Source organism: Vipera ursinii (assembly GCF_947247035.1).
Source record: "Vipera ursinii genome assembly, chromosome: 10".
NCBI classification, from domain to species: Eukaryota; Metazoa; Chordata; class Lepidosauria; order Squamata; family Viperidae; genus Vipera; species Vipera ursinii.
The window spans coordinates 21,544,452-21,560,030 of NC_139520.1; the positions used below are offsets into that span (position 1 = coordinate 21,544,452).

The 15,579-nt window shown below is 46.7% G+C and overlaps 1 protein-coding gene across 1 annotated transcript in view; it reads left to right on the forward strand.

Moving 5' to 3' along the window:
* JPH3 (junctophilin 3) overlaps positions 1-15,575 on the forward strand; it is a gene marked incomplete at its 5' end in the record, with an annotated part of 32,059 nt that extends 16,484 nt beyond the window's left edge. Inside the window, 3 exons of the mRNA XM_083370845.1 lie at positions 8,834-8,958; positions 10,964-11,859; positions 15,290-15,575. Coding sequence (XP_083226971.1) covers positions 8,834-8,958; positions 10,964-11,859; positions 15,290-15,370 — 1,102 coding nt within the window. The 3' untranslated portion in view covers positions 15,371-15,575. The remainder of the gene's footprint in view (positions 1-8,833; positions 8,959-10,963; positions 11,860-15,289) is intronic.
* Between the last annotated feature and the right edge of the window lie 4 nt (positions 15,576-15,579).

Genomic DNA, 15,579 nt, shown 5'->3' on the forward strand with positions numbered 1-15,579 from the left:
TCCTCCTCCTCCTCCTCCCCACCCCCAGTCTTTCCTGCTGTCTCAGCCTCCCTCCACCCTATGCCCAGCTTGGCACAGACAAGGCCGCTTAGACCGCCTCCCCCTTATGGCAGGCCCTCGGCTACTAATCCTGCCAGTTTGGTTGCAGAGAGGAAGGACTGGTGGTCCCTGGGGGGGGAGGAGAAAGAGACTCCCTCCCTGAGGAGGAGGAAGAGGAGGAAGAGGAGAGGCTCAGATACTTTGGCTGGTTTCAGTCAAGAAGGCCCTTCCTCTGTTTTGCTAGTGGGAGCCTCCAGGGCTCTAGGAATCTCCCCCGGGCTGGCATTCTGCAGAGGTTTTAACTGCAAACACCTGGAATCCTTTGCCACACAGGGCAGGTTGCCCCTCCCTCGGGAAATTTTCAGAAAGTTGTAGTCAAACATCTATGACATAGGTAGACATGCACTGACTATTTCATCATCATCGTCGTCATTATCACCACCACCATCATCATCATATTCTGAAAGATTGAGCATCCTGTGTATGTCCATGCGAATGGTAAAATAAATACGATGACAATATGAAAATAGGAACTATTAATGAGCTTTACGCAAATTAGTTCAGGCTGTTCTGTGAAGTCATCCAAATGCTTGATTGATGGTTCCCTATTTCATGTCAATCCAGAAAGTTGAACTAAATCATGCTGTCCGTAATGCACCCTGCAATTAACAAACTTCTTCATAACACTGTGATCTATTCCGAAAGAGATTATTTTGGGGGGGCAAAATTGGAAAGATGGAAGAGGTAATCCAGACCGGATATAATGCTCAAGACGGATGGCTCAAGTGAAAGCAGGTGAAGGTCCGTCCGGTGCAAATGCATTTTGATTCCAGAACTGCTTTTGGACTGCATAAATCATTTCTTCTCACCCTTCTTCTTGCCTCCTTCCTTCTTGTCTTGCTGGAGACATAAGCTACTTTTCCTGCAATTTGAAGAGCTATGTTCACTCCCTCAAGCTGCTTGTTTTCAGGCAGCATGGCAGAAGCATGTGTATTTCTGCATTTCTCTATTGTACTTCCTCCCTCCCTCCCTCCCTCCCTCTCTCCCTCTGGAAGGATTACAAATGTGGCACCTTCCAAATCAGGAATTCTGGGATGGGTCAAGCTCAGGCACTCTCCTTTGAGGAAAGTTGCTTTAGGGCAAAATTGGGGAGTGGAGACTTTTCAGATGTTGCTGAAAGACAATTCCAGGATCTTCATTCAGCAGATTGAAGAGTTGCTTTCCACCAAGATCTGTTGGGCTGTTGACTCTTTGGGCCTAAAGCCAGGATGAGTTTGTTCTCATCAGTGCCTTAGTGAGTGACGCCATCACTGGAAACGGAGACTCTGCACAAGCTTTGCTCCTTCCTAAGGAGGCCTGCCTTCAAGAAGAAGGTGGTGTCTGATTCTATTTTAGATTATGCCGATCGTGCTCTGCAGCGGGACGAAAAGATAGCTGGCCATGGATTCTTAGGTAATCCAGATAATTAAAGGCTTTGCCCTCATGCCCAGCTTAGCTAGATAATGAATGCCAATCCCTTTGGTTACCCTTGTAATGTTGTGGCTTGTCAAGGTGGCATCACACAATGCTTCAGAGCCTACTGGGTTCAACAAGAAATGTGTTTGACAATGCAGAGCATACAATGCCCCTTTTGTGTGTTCCAATTGTGGTGGCCCTTTGTGTGTTCCAATCACAGTGAACCAACCTACTCAATCAGTTTCCACTCAATTGGTCAAGTTTGAAGTTTTTTCACCATTTGGATGGATGGGCAAATCAGCTTGTTTGTGAGCTCTTGTGTGTGTTGATCTAGAACAGGGGTGTCAAACTGTCAGCCCCCGGGCCGGACGCATCATCGGGAAGCCCACCCCATTGCCGGCAATGGTGAAAAAGCTCTGATACGTTGCGCGACGTCATGTGACGTCACGAGTTTGACGTGTCTGATCTAGAACAATATTTCTCAGTCTCAGCTGCCTGGGGAATTCTGGGACTTGAAGTCCACACATCTTAAAGCTGCGGAGGTTGAGAAACGCTGGCTTAGAGGGTCCGGCCCAGTTTGCTTCTACTGCTATCTGTTGTCTTGGGGGCTGGGGGGAACGGTGTACAAAAATGGATTTAAGAACAGATTTAGAAACATATTTTCACTCTCTGTTCTCTCAAACATTTTTTAAGGGTATTTTGATCTGTTTTGCAACTCCAAAGCTGTATTTGAACATTTGGAAAGTATAAAAGCCAGGAGATGACTAAATTCTGATCAAATTATTTCAGAATCTGCCCATGTCAGATTCATCCAACGCTCCAAATTGCAGGCCTCCAGATGCAACAAACAGTAATACAGAATTGCTCATGGTAGGGAAAACATTGTGCCTTTACAGGCACCAGAGCCTTGCCGGTTAGAACATAGAAGGTAACGTAGGAAATGAATGATACAGGCTAGTAGATCATGACCCAATTAGCACTTCATGCTAGGTTGTGGCCATTCACTAGTTGCTGAGGAGCAGAAGGTGCAGATGTCAACAATTCATCATTTTTTTCCTGTTGGAAAAATAAGATAATGGATTCTAGACTCCTAAAATGTTATAAGAGGCTGGTGGCCATTATCTATAAATCCCTTCATGGCAAAGGTCTGGATATCTGTGGGACCGTCTGACTCCAAGTGTCTGCTCATCCAGCAATATCTGACAGGATTGGTGTGCTCCATGTCCCAAAAATTATTTCTGCCACCAGGAGAAGAAACCTGGAGTAGGAGGACAGTAACATGTCTACAAAATCATTGCTCCCTCTCTTGAAAAGCACCCATCCTGGCTGTTCTTTACACTGAAGACCTTTTTCCCCATGATGAAGATGATGGCCCGAACCTCTACGTGACTTGGGCAATGATTTTGTAGACATGTTTCTGTCCTCCTATTTCAGTTTCTTCTCCTGGTGGCAGAAGTAATTTTGGGGGGACATGGAGCTCACCAACCATGTCAAAAATTGTTGGATGAGCAAATACGCTTGAGACAGATGGTCCCACAGATATCCAGACCTATGCCATGAAGGGCTTCATAGATAATGACCACCTACACTCCTGCAAGACTATCCTTATTTAGCTATAGTTTATTAATGAAACTGCAGTTGGCTGGGTGTAGTTGACTTACTAATCTATAAGTCATTATTTGTCAACCACATATAGAGAACCAAAGTGAAGTTCTCAAGCTTAGCATGTTGGTGGTCTTGGGTTAGAGAGCTAAAGATCTGGTACTGAAAGAAGTTTCCTGTGTATTTGAAGTCTGTGCAGTAATTTGGACCATACAACCTAAGTAGGATGGGTTTTGCATAAAAGTTGGCACAGTGTGGGATGGTATATGCAATTCCTGTATTTTTCTAAGGATTCACATGTCAGTGAATCGGCCCTGCAGGTCTGATTCTACAATAGCTCTATAAAACATATGGCTCTAGTCCACTTTGGGAAATAACAATGGAAAAGAAAGCAGTAGATCCAGAGAAAGATCTACCCAGCTTGAGTTAATTCATGAGCCTCTCCTTGTTAGCATCTGATAATGTGTAAACAGTGTGTGCAGATGAAAAAAGAGAGTCCTTGCATATGAACCCTCAATGGCTTGATTTCCTGTCCCTCCAGACATTTCCTGTGTATAATTTTTCCTGCCTGCCTTGTCTTAATCAGTCACTTCTCTGATGCCCTTGATAGTGTTCCATTAGAAGTGACAGATGGTGGGAATTGCAAGTCCCTCTCCAGATGTTAATCAAGTTGCAATCTGTAAATAACCAATATAGACATATTCGGTACACAGGTTTTGCATGGCAGAGCTGTCATCGTGAAATAACCCAAAACCAGCTCCTTGTATTCTGAAACCCACTTACATCTCCTGGTGAACATGTGCTTCAGAGGAACGTCACTGTGATATGAACATACATTTTTGCTTAACAGATGTCACTAGAGACCACCCACTGTGCACCTTGGGAAAAAGCTACCTATGCAGACAGGTAGCTATGCTTAACTTGATGCCCCTGTTAAGGCTCTCACGCTGGGTTTAAAAATGTTCGCGCCCAAATGAAACACACATGGGCACATATTTTTCATATACTCTGACGGAAGAAACTCAGACAGATTCTGTGTTACCTTTTAGATGGAGGTGGAGTGATGTCCCCCATCATTCCACGTCTCCTAAATGTTGCTTTGTCTTATGCTGAGCACATACAGGTGACTCATCCTGAGCTGAAAGTCAAAAGAATTTGCTGCACAGCCCCGCACACCTTCTTCTCTGAGTTACATACGTCATCTTCTTTAATTCATATTTAATTTCACCTTCAAGAAAAGATACAACCGTCTAAACCAATGCTTCCCAACCGTGGCAATTTTAAGGAGTGTGAACTTCAACTCCCAAAATTCTGGGAGTTGAAGTTCACACGTCTTAAATTTGCTCAGGTTGAGAAAGACTGATCTAACCTAATCAAACAAGCATAGACTTTATTTCCTTCTTCCACTGTGACTAACAATGCAGGCTTGATGTTAAAATTCAAAAATGGAAGATGAAATATGTATTTGATCTATTCTTCTTCCGTGAAGGAGCAGGAAATGCACGCTGGGTGGAAAGAAAGGAGCTGCTATCCCATTGGTGGGGGTCTTGAGAAGGACCCAGTATGTCCTAAGTGAAAGTCCACTATGAATGGCATGGACGCTCTGAGGAACCAGAAGAGTCTCACCCCAGATCCAAACTGCCCTGTGGCAACATAGCCCACAAAGTTCCTCGGCTCCTGCCATTGGCAACCATAGATGCCCAGGAGAGACAGTGGTGCACGGCAGGTCCCCAACAACTGAGAAAGAGGCTGTCTCAGATGTTACCTGTTCCTATCTTTACCCTCCGTCGATTTGTCTAACGTAGGTTGCAGGAGAATCCCTCCATCTCGTACCAGGGAATCCCATAAGTGGACCAGTATAGCTGATGTTAGAAGTGCTAGGAGGTAGATTCTGGTAAAGATGGGGGAGAAAACTCTGGATATTTGGGAGCATCTTCTTCTGAAAGAGCCATCTGGCAGCTGAGCTGCTTTGCGTGCGCTCCAGCCTGCCTCTGTGGCATCAATTAAGACAAGTCAGTTGTCAACCAAGAAGCCAGGCCTTTGCTGCTTGTAATTCAGGGCACTTGCTTCCCTGTCTGGTTTCAGAGTGCCAGAGCAGATGTTTGTGTCATGCCAGAGGTTGCATTAGCTGCTTTTCCTTTCCCAATTAGAGATCCAGCTAAGGTCCACGTTCCAGGGAGCGAGCAGGGAATAGCACGGAGGTAATGATGTACGAGAGTTGGAAATTGTCTACAGCAAGTTAATGGCACTGGCTAATGGTTTACTTCCACAACCTGGTATTTGTTTACTGGTTTAATCAATTATTGATTAGATGCGGATGGCAATCTGCTGAAAATCGGATGAAGTCATAAATGTAGTTAAAGGCGGAATTTCAGAGATAGGGGGGACTTACCAGACAGTGGCAGTTTTTGAGAAGGTGGAAACTAAACTGCATGGATGGAGATCTCAAAGCCCCTCCCTCCTAATGATGAAGCTGGAGCATCCTCAGGGCGAGAAGGATGCTGGTCCCAATGCCTACAATTTTAGAATATTATTTCAATTCTTTTTTCACCTTTCCTGACAGGGGCCCATGTATTGGCAGTGACCAGTGAGAGTCACTCGTCTGGTTCATCAGTAATGCCATATCTTCTGATGTTGCTTCCTTTTGGCATTGATTGATGTTACAATAGTCAAAAAGTCAACAGATCAACAAATTACGGCTGAACTCAACTCTTGGTTGGGGTTCCATATCATACTGATCTGGATCATGATTTGTTGACTTTTGACTCCATGTGATATTTAAAACCTAGCCAACCATGTTTGTATTTCATGGTCTATGTCATCATCTTATAGATGAACCAGCCAACTATTGTTGGTCGGGAACATACGATGTGCTTCCAGGTAAACTATTCTTGGCTGAGGAAATGAGATTAATACAGGACATAGTGGCCTTCTTTGTAAGGGTGGTGCATTGCTTTCTAGCTTAGTATTGTGTAAATCCAGATAGCTGCGGCATATTCAACAATCCACTGTGAAAGGAACCCTGGTTTGAAATGCTTCCTGAACCAGACCGTAGTGTACAATGGTCCAAGAGGCAAGGCTAGAGGGACCAACAATTCTGAATCGCAGAATACTGATGCGAAATAGGGTCTCTGTTGTTTCCCAAGCAAGGCCATAGAAACCAACAGCTGCTGTCTCCTTCCTTTGCCCTGCCTCCCCCCCCTGCCCCCCGCAACAAACAGGGCACCCTTCCTGCATTCTTCCTCCTCCTGCATGGATGGCTCCTTAAGTCTGCAGACGGAAGCCAACATCTGCAGTGTCAATAAATAATTTACCTCCCGCCAGTCTTCTTGCACCAAAGGCCAGGGTGATCAGGCTACCTTTCTCCGTGGATTGCTTCCAGAGACGGTGCCCCTGAAGCTGGAGAAGAGCTCCTGGCTGGGGATCCTGATCATAAACTGGCTCTTCTGGTTGTGCAGAGAAGCGCCCACCAGCAGCACTCCTAAAGGTGATCCGATCGTCTATGGGAGGGCTTTCCTTTGGGGGAGCAACCCTGCTCGTGGGTCTCTCTCATCCCGAGCCTGCTTTGCCTCCACATCCCTCCTCCCAAGCATCCAGGTTCTCTGCCTCTAAGCAGTCAAGCCCGGCTCCATCTAAATGTGGAGGTGGCTCCTCCCCCACTGTGGGCTTCTCCCCTCCTCTCCCTTCCCCCTTGCCTTCCGTGGCTTTGTTTCCAAGAGAGCTCTCTAGGAAAAGAGAGGATTCTGTGCCTTGGGTTCTAGCAGGAATTCCCGCCCCTGTGGCCTCTTCCCTCCCATCTCCGCAGTGACTGCCTGGCGTCACACAGAGTCCCTTCAAAGGGGGAAGGGTTGCCCAGATTGGTCCACCAGAGGTTGGACCACAAAGATACCTAGCGCAGCTGGTGGGTGGAAGCCTCTTCTGCTTGATGGCTTTTTTTTCTCTGAAGCCCAAGAAGCTTCTCATCCAGAACTGGAAGAAGCTCCTTGGATGAGAAGGGAAACGTTTTCAAAGAAAAATACAAAAAACGTCCAGTTCTCCTTTTGGGAAAGCACCTTTGGGACACTGAAAGCAAAGATTAATTCCAGGGACCCACTTTGGAGAGGGGTGTCATATGGGTGACTATTTGAGTTCCCCAGTAAGGAGGAAGATCAACCAATGCAGTGTTTCTCAACCTTGACAACTTTTAAGTATTCGCTGGCTGGGGAATTCTGGGAGTTGAAGTCCACCCATCTTAAAGTTGTCAAGGTTATTCGATGAGGGTGGTCCACCCCTCATCAGCTCCATCCCTTTCCCACCACAAATATTTGGCAGCTTGCTTTTTCATCAACATCATCTCTGCGAACAGTCGCTCAGTGGGACCATCGCTGAACGAGGACTTCCTGTAGGATCTAGCAGATGCTTGCTAATGACATCCAATCATTTGGCTCCAGTGCCAATGTGTCTTTACCTTGAGGAGAAATAATCGTGTTGCTCCTGATGCATTACAAGTGAAAACAAATTAATTTTAGCCTGCAGGCATACATCATATAATTTGCCCTGGGAAGGATTCATCCAGCTGTAGTAAAGATGGAACCGGTATGGATAGTACGCGACGCTCATTTTTATCCATGAGGCTGATTAATATATCTAGGAAAAAAAATCCCACATGTCCAACATTTGATTAGCGACTGGGCCAGTTGCATTTTGGAGCATAAGGGGAGACTGTAGCCCTGGATATTCTCTCATGGCTACAGAAACTGCTGCCTGTAGAAAACCAGGTGTGTGTCAGGTTGAAGGACTGAAACCTTATTTTTCACCTGTTGGGCCAATCTTCTAGATCAGGGGTCCCCAATCCTGATCCAGGCTGCAGCATGCCAGCAACCGGTCCACACAAACAAGGAAAGCCCCGTCTGCAGGATGCAGGCAGTACACAAAACCACCCACCCTCCGGTCCGTGGTAAAACTCTTTCCACGGAACCAGTCCCTGGTGCCAAAAAGGTTGGGGGCCTCTGTTCTAGATGCCTTGCCCGTCAGGACCTTCCTGCAAATGAGCTTCAACCGTGACCCGTGGGACTTGATTGGAAGGTCAAGATAGGGGCTGGAGACTGAACCAGCCGGACAAGTTGCGGGCTCACGGAGTCAATCTGGCAAACCGGATCCTTGTCCTCCTATCCTCCATCCAGCAGCCCTAAGCCTTAAAATCAAGTATTGTCCAGCTTTTTGAGTGTCTTGTTCGTTCAATTGTGAACTGTTTTCATAGCAGTAGTGATCCAATCATCTCCATTGTGATCTTGTGACCTGTCTGTTTCTTTCTTTTCCCTCATCCGCTGATGGACTCAAAAGCCTCACTTTACGTTGTTTCACTTACTTCCTGATTCCAGCCATTGGCTTTGATCCAATTCCTTCAAATCTGTTAGTCTGCAGAGCCCACCACTCCTCTTCTGTTCTTTGGGTGAAATGTGGAAAGTCTCTTCTTGTTGACTCTACGTTATCATGTTCTTGACAATCGAATTTGCTGGAAAAGTGTTGCGATTAAATTTGTGCTGGAAAAAGTAACTTCACCGATAGGCAGGCCCAAGTTCATTTCTTGTTCACTGTGATTTTTGCCACAAAAGTCCGACCGTTTGTGTGTTCTCCTTTCTGCCCATTGTCTTCATTTTCAGTTGTTGATGTCCTCCTTCCCCTGCTCAGATATCTGCTCACTTACCCAAGCCAAACGCCATAACCATTCGTACCTTTGTCTTTCCGTCTCCCACAGGACCTCCCATTCGCGGGCCAAGGCCGATGCCGCCGTGACAGCAGCACAGAAATCTCAGGAGGAAGCGCGGGTTGCTAGGATCACTGCCAAAGACTTTTCACCTTCCTTCCAGCACCGAGAAAACGGTCAGTACAATCTGGAGAGCCTCTGCAGAACCTGGGACTTAGCTTCTTTCCTCTTGTCCCCACCTCTAGGCTAGGGAGGCAGGGCCATCTGCGTTTGGTGGATTCCTCCCTGTTTCTCCGTTTGGCATGTAGAGTGCTCACCATCTTGATTCCCTGTTGGCTGTCCTCTTCTTTTTTTTCTTCTTTTTTTAAACAGGAACAGGGTACATCTCCCCCATGATAATCACTGGAGCAGCAAGGTGGATGAGGCTGTAGCCAGCCAATGCTGAGAGCAAAAGGGAATCTTGTGGATCTGATACGATTCATTAGTAGTTGCCCATTTATGTACAACCTAATTTTCTGCACTCGGGGAGATTGAGAGTTGTGAGCATTAAAACGTAAGCCAACGAAAGGAGAATCTGAAATAACGGTGCCAAAATTCATTCCTTCGGAATGGAGCAGCCCACATAAAAAACCGCAGCCCAAGTCAGCACAAGCTCTAACAAACCGCGTTTGGAGACATAATCCAAACAACGGGCCTGCAGAGAGTCACTAACAAGGATCTGTGGAGGCTTTGCAATAAAGGTCTGCCTTAGCTCTGTGCGCCTGTATCTGTCTTCTTGGGCAGGGCCAAAGATAGGATGGAAGAAAAGATGTAAGCTGCCTTCTTTAAGCAACCCACTCATTAATACACGTCTGCCGCAACAAACAATGCTAGTCTTTGCACCGAGTTGAAGGCTTTTGCTCACTTAGTGAAAAATGGAAGCTTTAAGTAGCTTTAATCCAGGGTTCTTTGGGCAAGACATTTCGCATTGTGGTTAGCTGTGGGTGTGTATTGTAGATACGTACATAATCTGCCCAGACAAGCAACATCTAGAAAATGCTTCACTCTTGGGACTTTACTTGAAAGAGGGCTGGTGCTCCGACGGAGGGGATTTATTCCTTAAACTGCCAATACCAGAATGTACTGGAATTTGAATTTTTGAAGGATGTGTTGGGGAGGGGCCACAGAGTGAAGATCAAAAAAGCCAAGATCGTGGTTGTGAGGACGAGACTGAAACTCTGCCTGCTTTGGATGGGTGTCTGAGGCGTCTGGTGAAGTGAGCGTGGCTTGCAATGCCTTTGAATGCAATTTGTTATTTGGAAAAGGTGTTACCCAACTCTTTTGATCTTCACTGGAAATGTGTGCCAAGTGCTACGAACGAGTAAAACCGGTGGATACAAGCGTCTTCTTTTAGTCTTGTCTTCGTCACGTTTTCAAGTACCATGTATGCTTAACAGTTTCAGTGTTTCCCCCCCCCACTTATTTTGCTTTTGCCTTTTAGTAGACATCTTTCCTCCCCCCCCCCCGTTTATTTCCCAAGACAATTTGAAGAACGTGGTGGAAATGTCACTTTAATTAGTTATTAATTTATTTTCTAGAAGTTCTGGAGAAAGCACACTGCTGTGCAGAAGGCGGTAGCCCCTGCAGGACCTTAAGTAATTTTGGAAAAAATAGGCAGATTTGGACCTGTTTAATATTTGGAAAGAAGGCCAGGAGGATCTCCAGAAGGGACTGCAGGCCAAAAAGTAAATATTCGAATCCTGGGAAACAGCAGCGGCAAACTATTTTCTTGCTGGTCTTTAAAAAACTCATTTGAAAGTGTGTGTGAAGCTACCCAAGGGCTAAGCTAAACTCGGGAGTCTACACTTTTTATAACGATTCAACAACTAAGATTGGATTCCCTCCCTCCCCTGGAGAAATGCAGTGATGGTTGTGTATTATATTCAGGGAATCTATGGGTGAGAGGTGTTTCATGAAAATGAGTGAGGCCATTAAACTGGTCGTCTTGAAGCTGTCTCAGGACACTCAGTTGTATATGTACAACAGGCTAGCGCTCTCTTTGCGTCCGTTCCCAAGATCTCTGCTTGACATAGAGCATGGGTAGGTCTTCTCCTGCCCCCTCTGGTACCGATAATGGGAGGGAAGTCCTTGTGGAACGGCCACCTTGTTTTGCTCATCCTCTGCTTCTTGTTCGCCTTCTAGGGCTTGAGTGTCAGAGGCCAAAGCACCAGCATTCAAGCGATGAGATCGAGGTCCTTTCTACAGGGACTCCCCTGCAGCAGGAAAGCCCGGAACTCTACCGGAAAGGAACGACACCTTCAGACCTCACGCCCGATGACAGCCCTCTGCAGAGCTTCCCTGCCAGCCCCTCCTCATCCCCACCTCTGGGTCCTTCCTGTCGGAACAAGAACGCCCACTTCTCCAGGCAGCTCTCCGTGGACGAGGAGAGGAGTGGGGAAATCCAGATGTTGGAGGGACGCAGTAGGGAGTTCATGAGGCCTAACAGCTGGGGCGAAGACAAGGAGGGCGGGCCTCATGGGACGAGAGGTGGGGTCATGCGCAGTGGCCAGTTGCAAGACCACCGAGGCCGGAGTGGCGGGCACAAGCATGGTACCGCCAATCACAAACCACGGGAGAGGTGGGCAGACCCTCCAACCGTGGTTTCCTGGACTTATCACCGCCCACACCACCATGGCTCGGGGAGCCACAAGCTCACAGAGCTGGATGAGGAGAAGCTGAGCAATTACGAGATGGAGATGAAGCCCCTCATGAGGATGGACGCTTACATGCAAGAGATGCAGTCCCAAAAAAGGCATCACGGCAAAATGGGTCTCAGCAAGAACCTGGCTGAAGAACATCCTGGGGAAGAGCGGGCCTTTGGTGTCCAGAGGCTGAGGTCAACCTCCCAGAGCAAGGAGAACGTCAGGCCGGCATCTTCTGGTGAGCCAGCAGTGCAGAAACTAGAGAGCCTGAGGTTCGGGGATAAAGGTGAACCCCGGCTGTTGAGGTGGGACTTAACTTGCTCTCCACCACAGAAATCCTTACCTGTTGCCCTAGAATCAGAGGCGGAAAATGGAGAGGAGCTCAAATCCAGCGCGGTAAGTGGAGCACTCTGGATGGGCTGGTCTGTGAGACGTCATAAATAGTGACGATGAAGCCCCAGGTGGATGTTGGCCCTGGCTGTGATGAGCAGGCCACTCGAGGGACGGTGGGCTCTGCACGTATGCAAAGTATGCCTGGGATCTGTGAGCGCTCACTTGCATGCTATGCGTGCAATTACTGATGCCTTTTCTCACTACGTTTATATTTTGAACTCTTAGTTGAATTTACCTTCTGACTTTCTACTCAAATCAAATAGTGTCACCTAACTAAAATAAGGACCATCCAACAAGAGGTTTTGGCAGTCTTTATTACAGTGGGGCCTCTGCCGTGGTTCACCATGAGAGTTGTTGTGTGGAATTTTAGAAGCGTGACAAGGGAACAGAGGTAGGGACAGGCAAGCCGAAAGCAGCGTCATCCATTCAGGTGTCTAGGGGACAATAATCAGCTCCCTTGAAACCATCGATTCCAGCTTAAAACCCTCCACATCTCTGCTTAGCAACTGAATGGGCAGCTCTTGGACAGGTGAGGTTGCTTGTATTTGCATCCCACCAGGAACCAAGATAGAATGTGGTTTGTTGACAGTCTGGGATGGAATGAATAACTTTCAAATCATCCCCCATGATCGTTCTCGTAAAAGAAATATTGGAAGCAAGCAGGTTTGCCCTCCGCTCAGAGGTGTCCTTGTTCAGTGCTAGTTTATTTGTCTACGTTTTCAATCATCCACCAATTCGGAAAGTCTAATTAATTTAAAAACAAAGACTGTTGAACATGATTTTTTTACAAATTCTTGTCTACTATGCAAACCGAGAATCCTCCTCTTCCCCCTCCTTTTTTGATTTGATTAAGAAAAATAAATAAATGAAGCGGTTTTCTTAGAACAGGTAGTACTATACAATATTCTTAGCACAATATTCTTGTGATCTGAGAAAGGCTTTGATATAATTGAATGGATTGCCTTGGTTTACTGAGCAAGGAGATCTCCCAGCAGCCCTTGTTCCTCTGCCAATGATCAAATCATGGATCTCTGTGTGGCCTGAGGTTCTTTCAGCTACAATGGATTGATGGCTAAGCAAAGTTTTGCTGGGTACTCCAAGACCGTTGGGATGTGTTGGAAACCCAGGTTATGTCTATATATGAATGTCAAATAATGCTAAACCTGATTTGCTTTATCTGATGGAGTTCCCATACTGTGCAAGACCAGTCGGGTGTGAATATGACATCTGTCCAGGGAATTTGTCAGACTCTGGTCAGGATCAGACCCTATGGGGTGGCTTTCCTTTTCCATGGCTGTGGAACATGGGAAAGTGCTGGAACGTAGGGGACAAAGAGGTAAGAAGCTTATAGAAGGTTAGTGATAGATATTCTTCCTGGAGTTGCTGAACCAAAGGGGCGGGGAATGATGGAACAATGTCACAGCCTTTTTTATCCAATGAGTATTAGCCAGTCATGGGCCCCCAGCCCCTTTGCAGGGAAAACCTTTTGGAATGACTGCTGAACTTCTCTTTGAGTTTGTGCCAAGCGTAAACTGCCCCTTGTGTTTACTTTAAAGCTTGCCTGGTGGCTTATTTATTTATTCAGTTTGTACACAGCCAAATCAACTAGCCAGCATATCCTTTTATGTGAGTTGGGCTTTTAGCCCTCAGGTGATGGCCGTGGGGAATGTCAAATCTGGCCTTGGCTTGCTCTAAGTTCCCTAATCTCAAAATGTAGAACCTAGAAGAAAAAGAGAAGAACAAGAAACAGTAGGCAGTGTGATGGCTGGCCTACTTGTAGGGCTTCACCCCTATTGCAGAACTGCGTTTTGTATCATCATTCCCTCTAAAAGGACAGGGACATCCTTGGGATCCACCTGTTCTCGTACTAAAACATCACTCTCCACCTCCTTCTTTTACACGTTGCTGTTCTTGCTTCCATTCTGCGGGAGCGTTTTTGCAGCGGCTGAGTTTGTTGTGCAACCTGGCTTTGTCCTGTTCACAATAAGTCTGGCACTGCACCTGGAGTCTTTGTGAGTCTGTGTGTTGCAGCAGAGAGATGTTTCAGCACCAAATTCCCAGGTGGAATCTGAATATTTAGAGCAGTTCTGGCGTTGGCGAAGGAAAACCCCAACAGTCCATTATAGTTTGTGTAACGGGTTCTCCATTTGCCAGCCTCGGAGATCAGGAAATGGGGACTATTCATGCTAAACCGAAAGGCTACAGACACAGATTTAAGGGACTGGTGGGTTCTTGAAGGCTGGTAGACAGATAGCTAAAGGGAGGTCCATCTACCTGGATAAAGCCAAGCTTGGGCAGCCAGGTATTGCGGAGAGGCATGTGAGCTGTTGATCTGGTTGGCCAGGATCCGTGCAGTGTGTTGCTATGCAGCAACAAGGATGTTTTTTCCTACGCTGGAAAAGGGGAGTGCTTTTTCTCTCTCAATCTCTCTCTCTCTCTCTCTCTCTCTCTGTCACACACACACACACACACAGAGAGAGAGAGAGAGAGAGAGAGAGAGAGAGAGGCTTTGCCAGATCCCTTCCTCTTGAAATGCCAGTCCTGCAGATAGGTTTAAGCTAGGAAACTCCCCAAGAGCTCCTTCAAGGCATCTGCAAGAGGCTGCAGCTATTTAGTTCTACACACTTTGCCACCCAAAGTGGCTGCTTCTCCTGGATGGGGAAAGAGTAATACTGTAAAACAAATCCTTCCACGTGGAGAGCCAACAGATTTCCCAGACCCCCCTTTTCGCTCACCCAAACTCGGGAAGAGAATCTCTCTGGTGGAGGATTTGGCCCTCTGAGAGTATCTTGTGGGCATTCTCACAAAATGGCGCAAAATAACTCCTGAACAAAAGCCAAGTGCAAGACATTCCATCCTGCCTCTTAGCTGCTTCTGCGACCCAAACCCTGAACGTGGACTACTTGACTTTGGTTAGCGTGATATAAGAACTCTGTGGCTCGTAGCTTAGCTGTATATGTAAGTTCTGGGTCAGTGGGGCTTCTTCAACCAATAATGGCTTAATGTAATGCCTGAAGCTTGTCTGTGCCATCTTCTATGGTGGAAACAGGAAACAGGATGGAGAATCACAACTGGAAAAGTTGAGGGGGATGACTCAAGCGCAGTCTTTAAGGATCTTTTTAAGGGTCAGTTGAGAAGGGGAGGTGAAGAAACACAGTGGGAACCCAACAGACCCTTGCATTGGATTTGGCAGGGTTTTCAACCTTGGCAACCTGAAGATGTGGACTTCAACTCCCACAATCCCCCAGCCAGCCCACAGTTGAAGTCTGCAGCCAAGTAGTCAAGGTTGAGAAACCCAGGGACTTGGGAATCATTGGTTCCGGGGGTGCCCGAGATGTGGAAATTCCAGCAGCCATTGATCAGCTGTCCTCCCCCCAATTGATCTGGGGGTCCCCCTATAATCCTCTCCCTCTTTTTCTTTCCTCTGTTTCAGGGTTCAGCTCCCATCCTAGTCGTCATGGTGATCTTGTTAAACATTGGAGTCGCCATTTTGTTTATTAACTTTTTCATCTAAACCGAGACTGTCTTGTTTGCAAAACTCCAACCAGTTAATAATTAATTAAAAAAAAAACAAAAAAACCCACCCCCAAGCGGTCTGAAAATGGGGATAATGCTGCGAGAGACCCAACGGGAGAAGGATGTCGTCGTTTTGAACTGTCCCGCGACAACTTTCAAGTCTTTTCACAGAAGACCCACCACCGATTGAGTCTCACTCACAGTTTG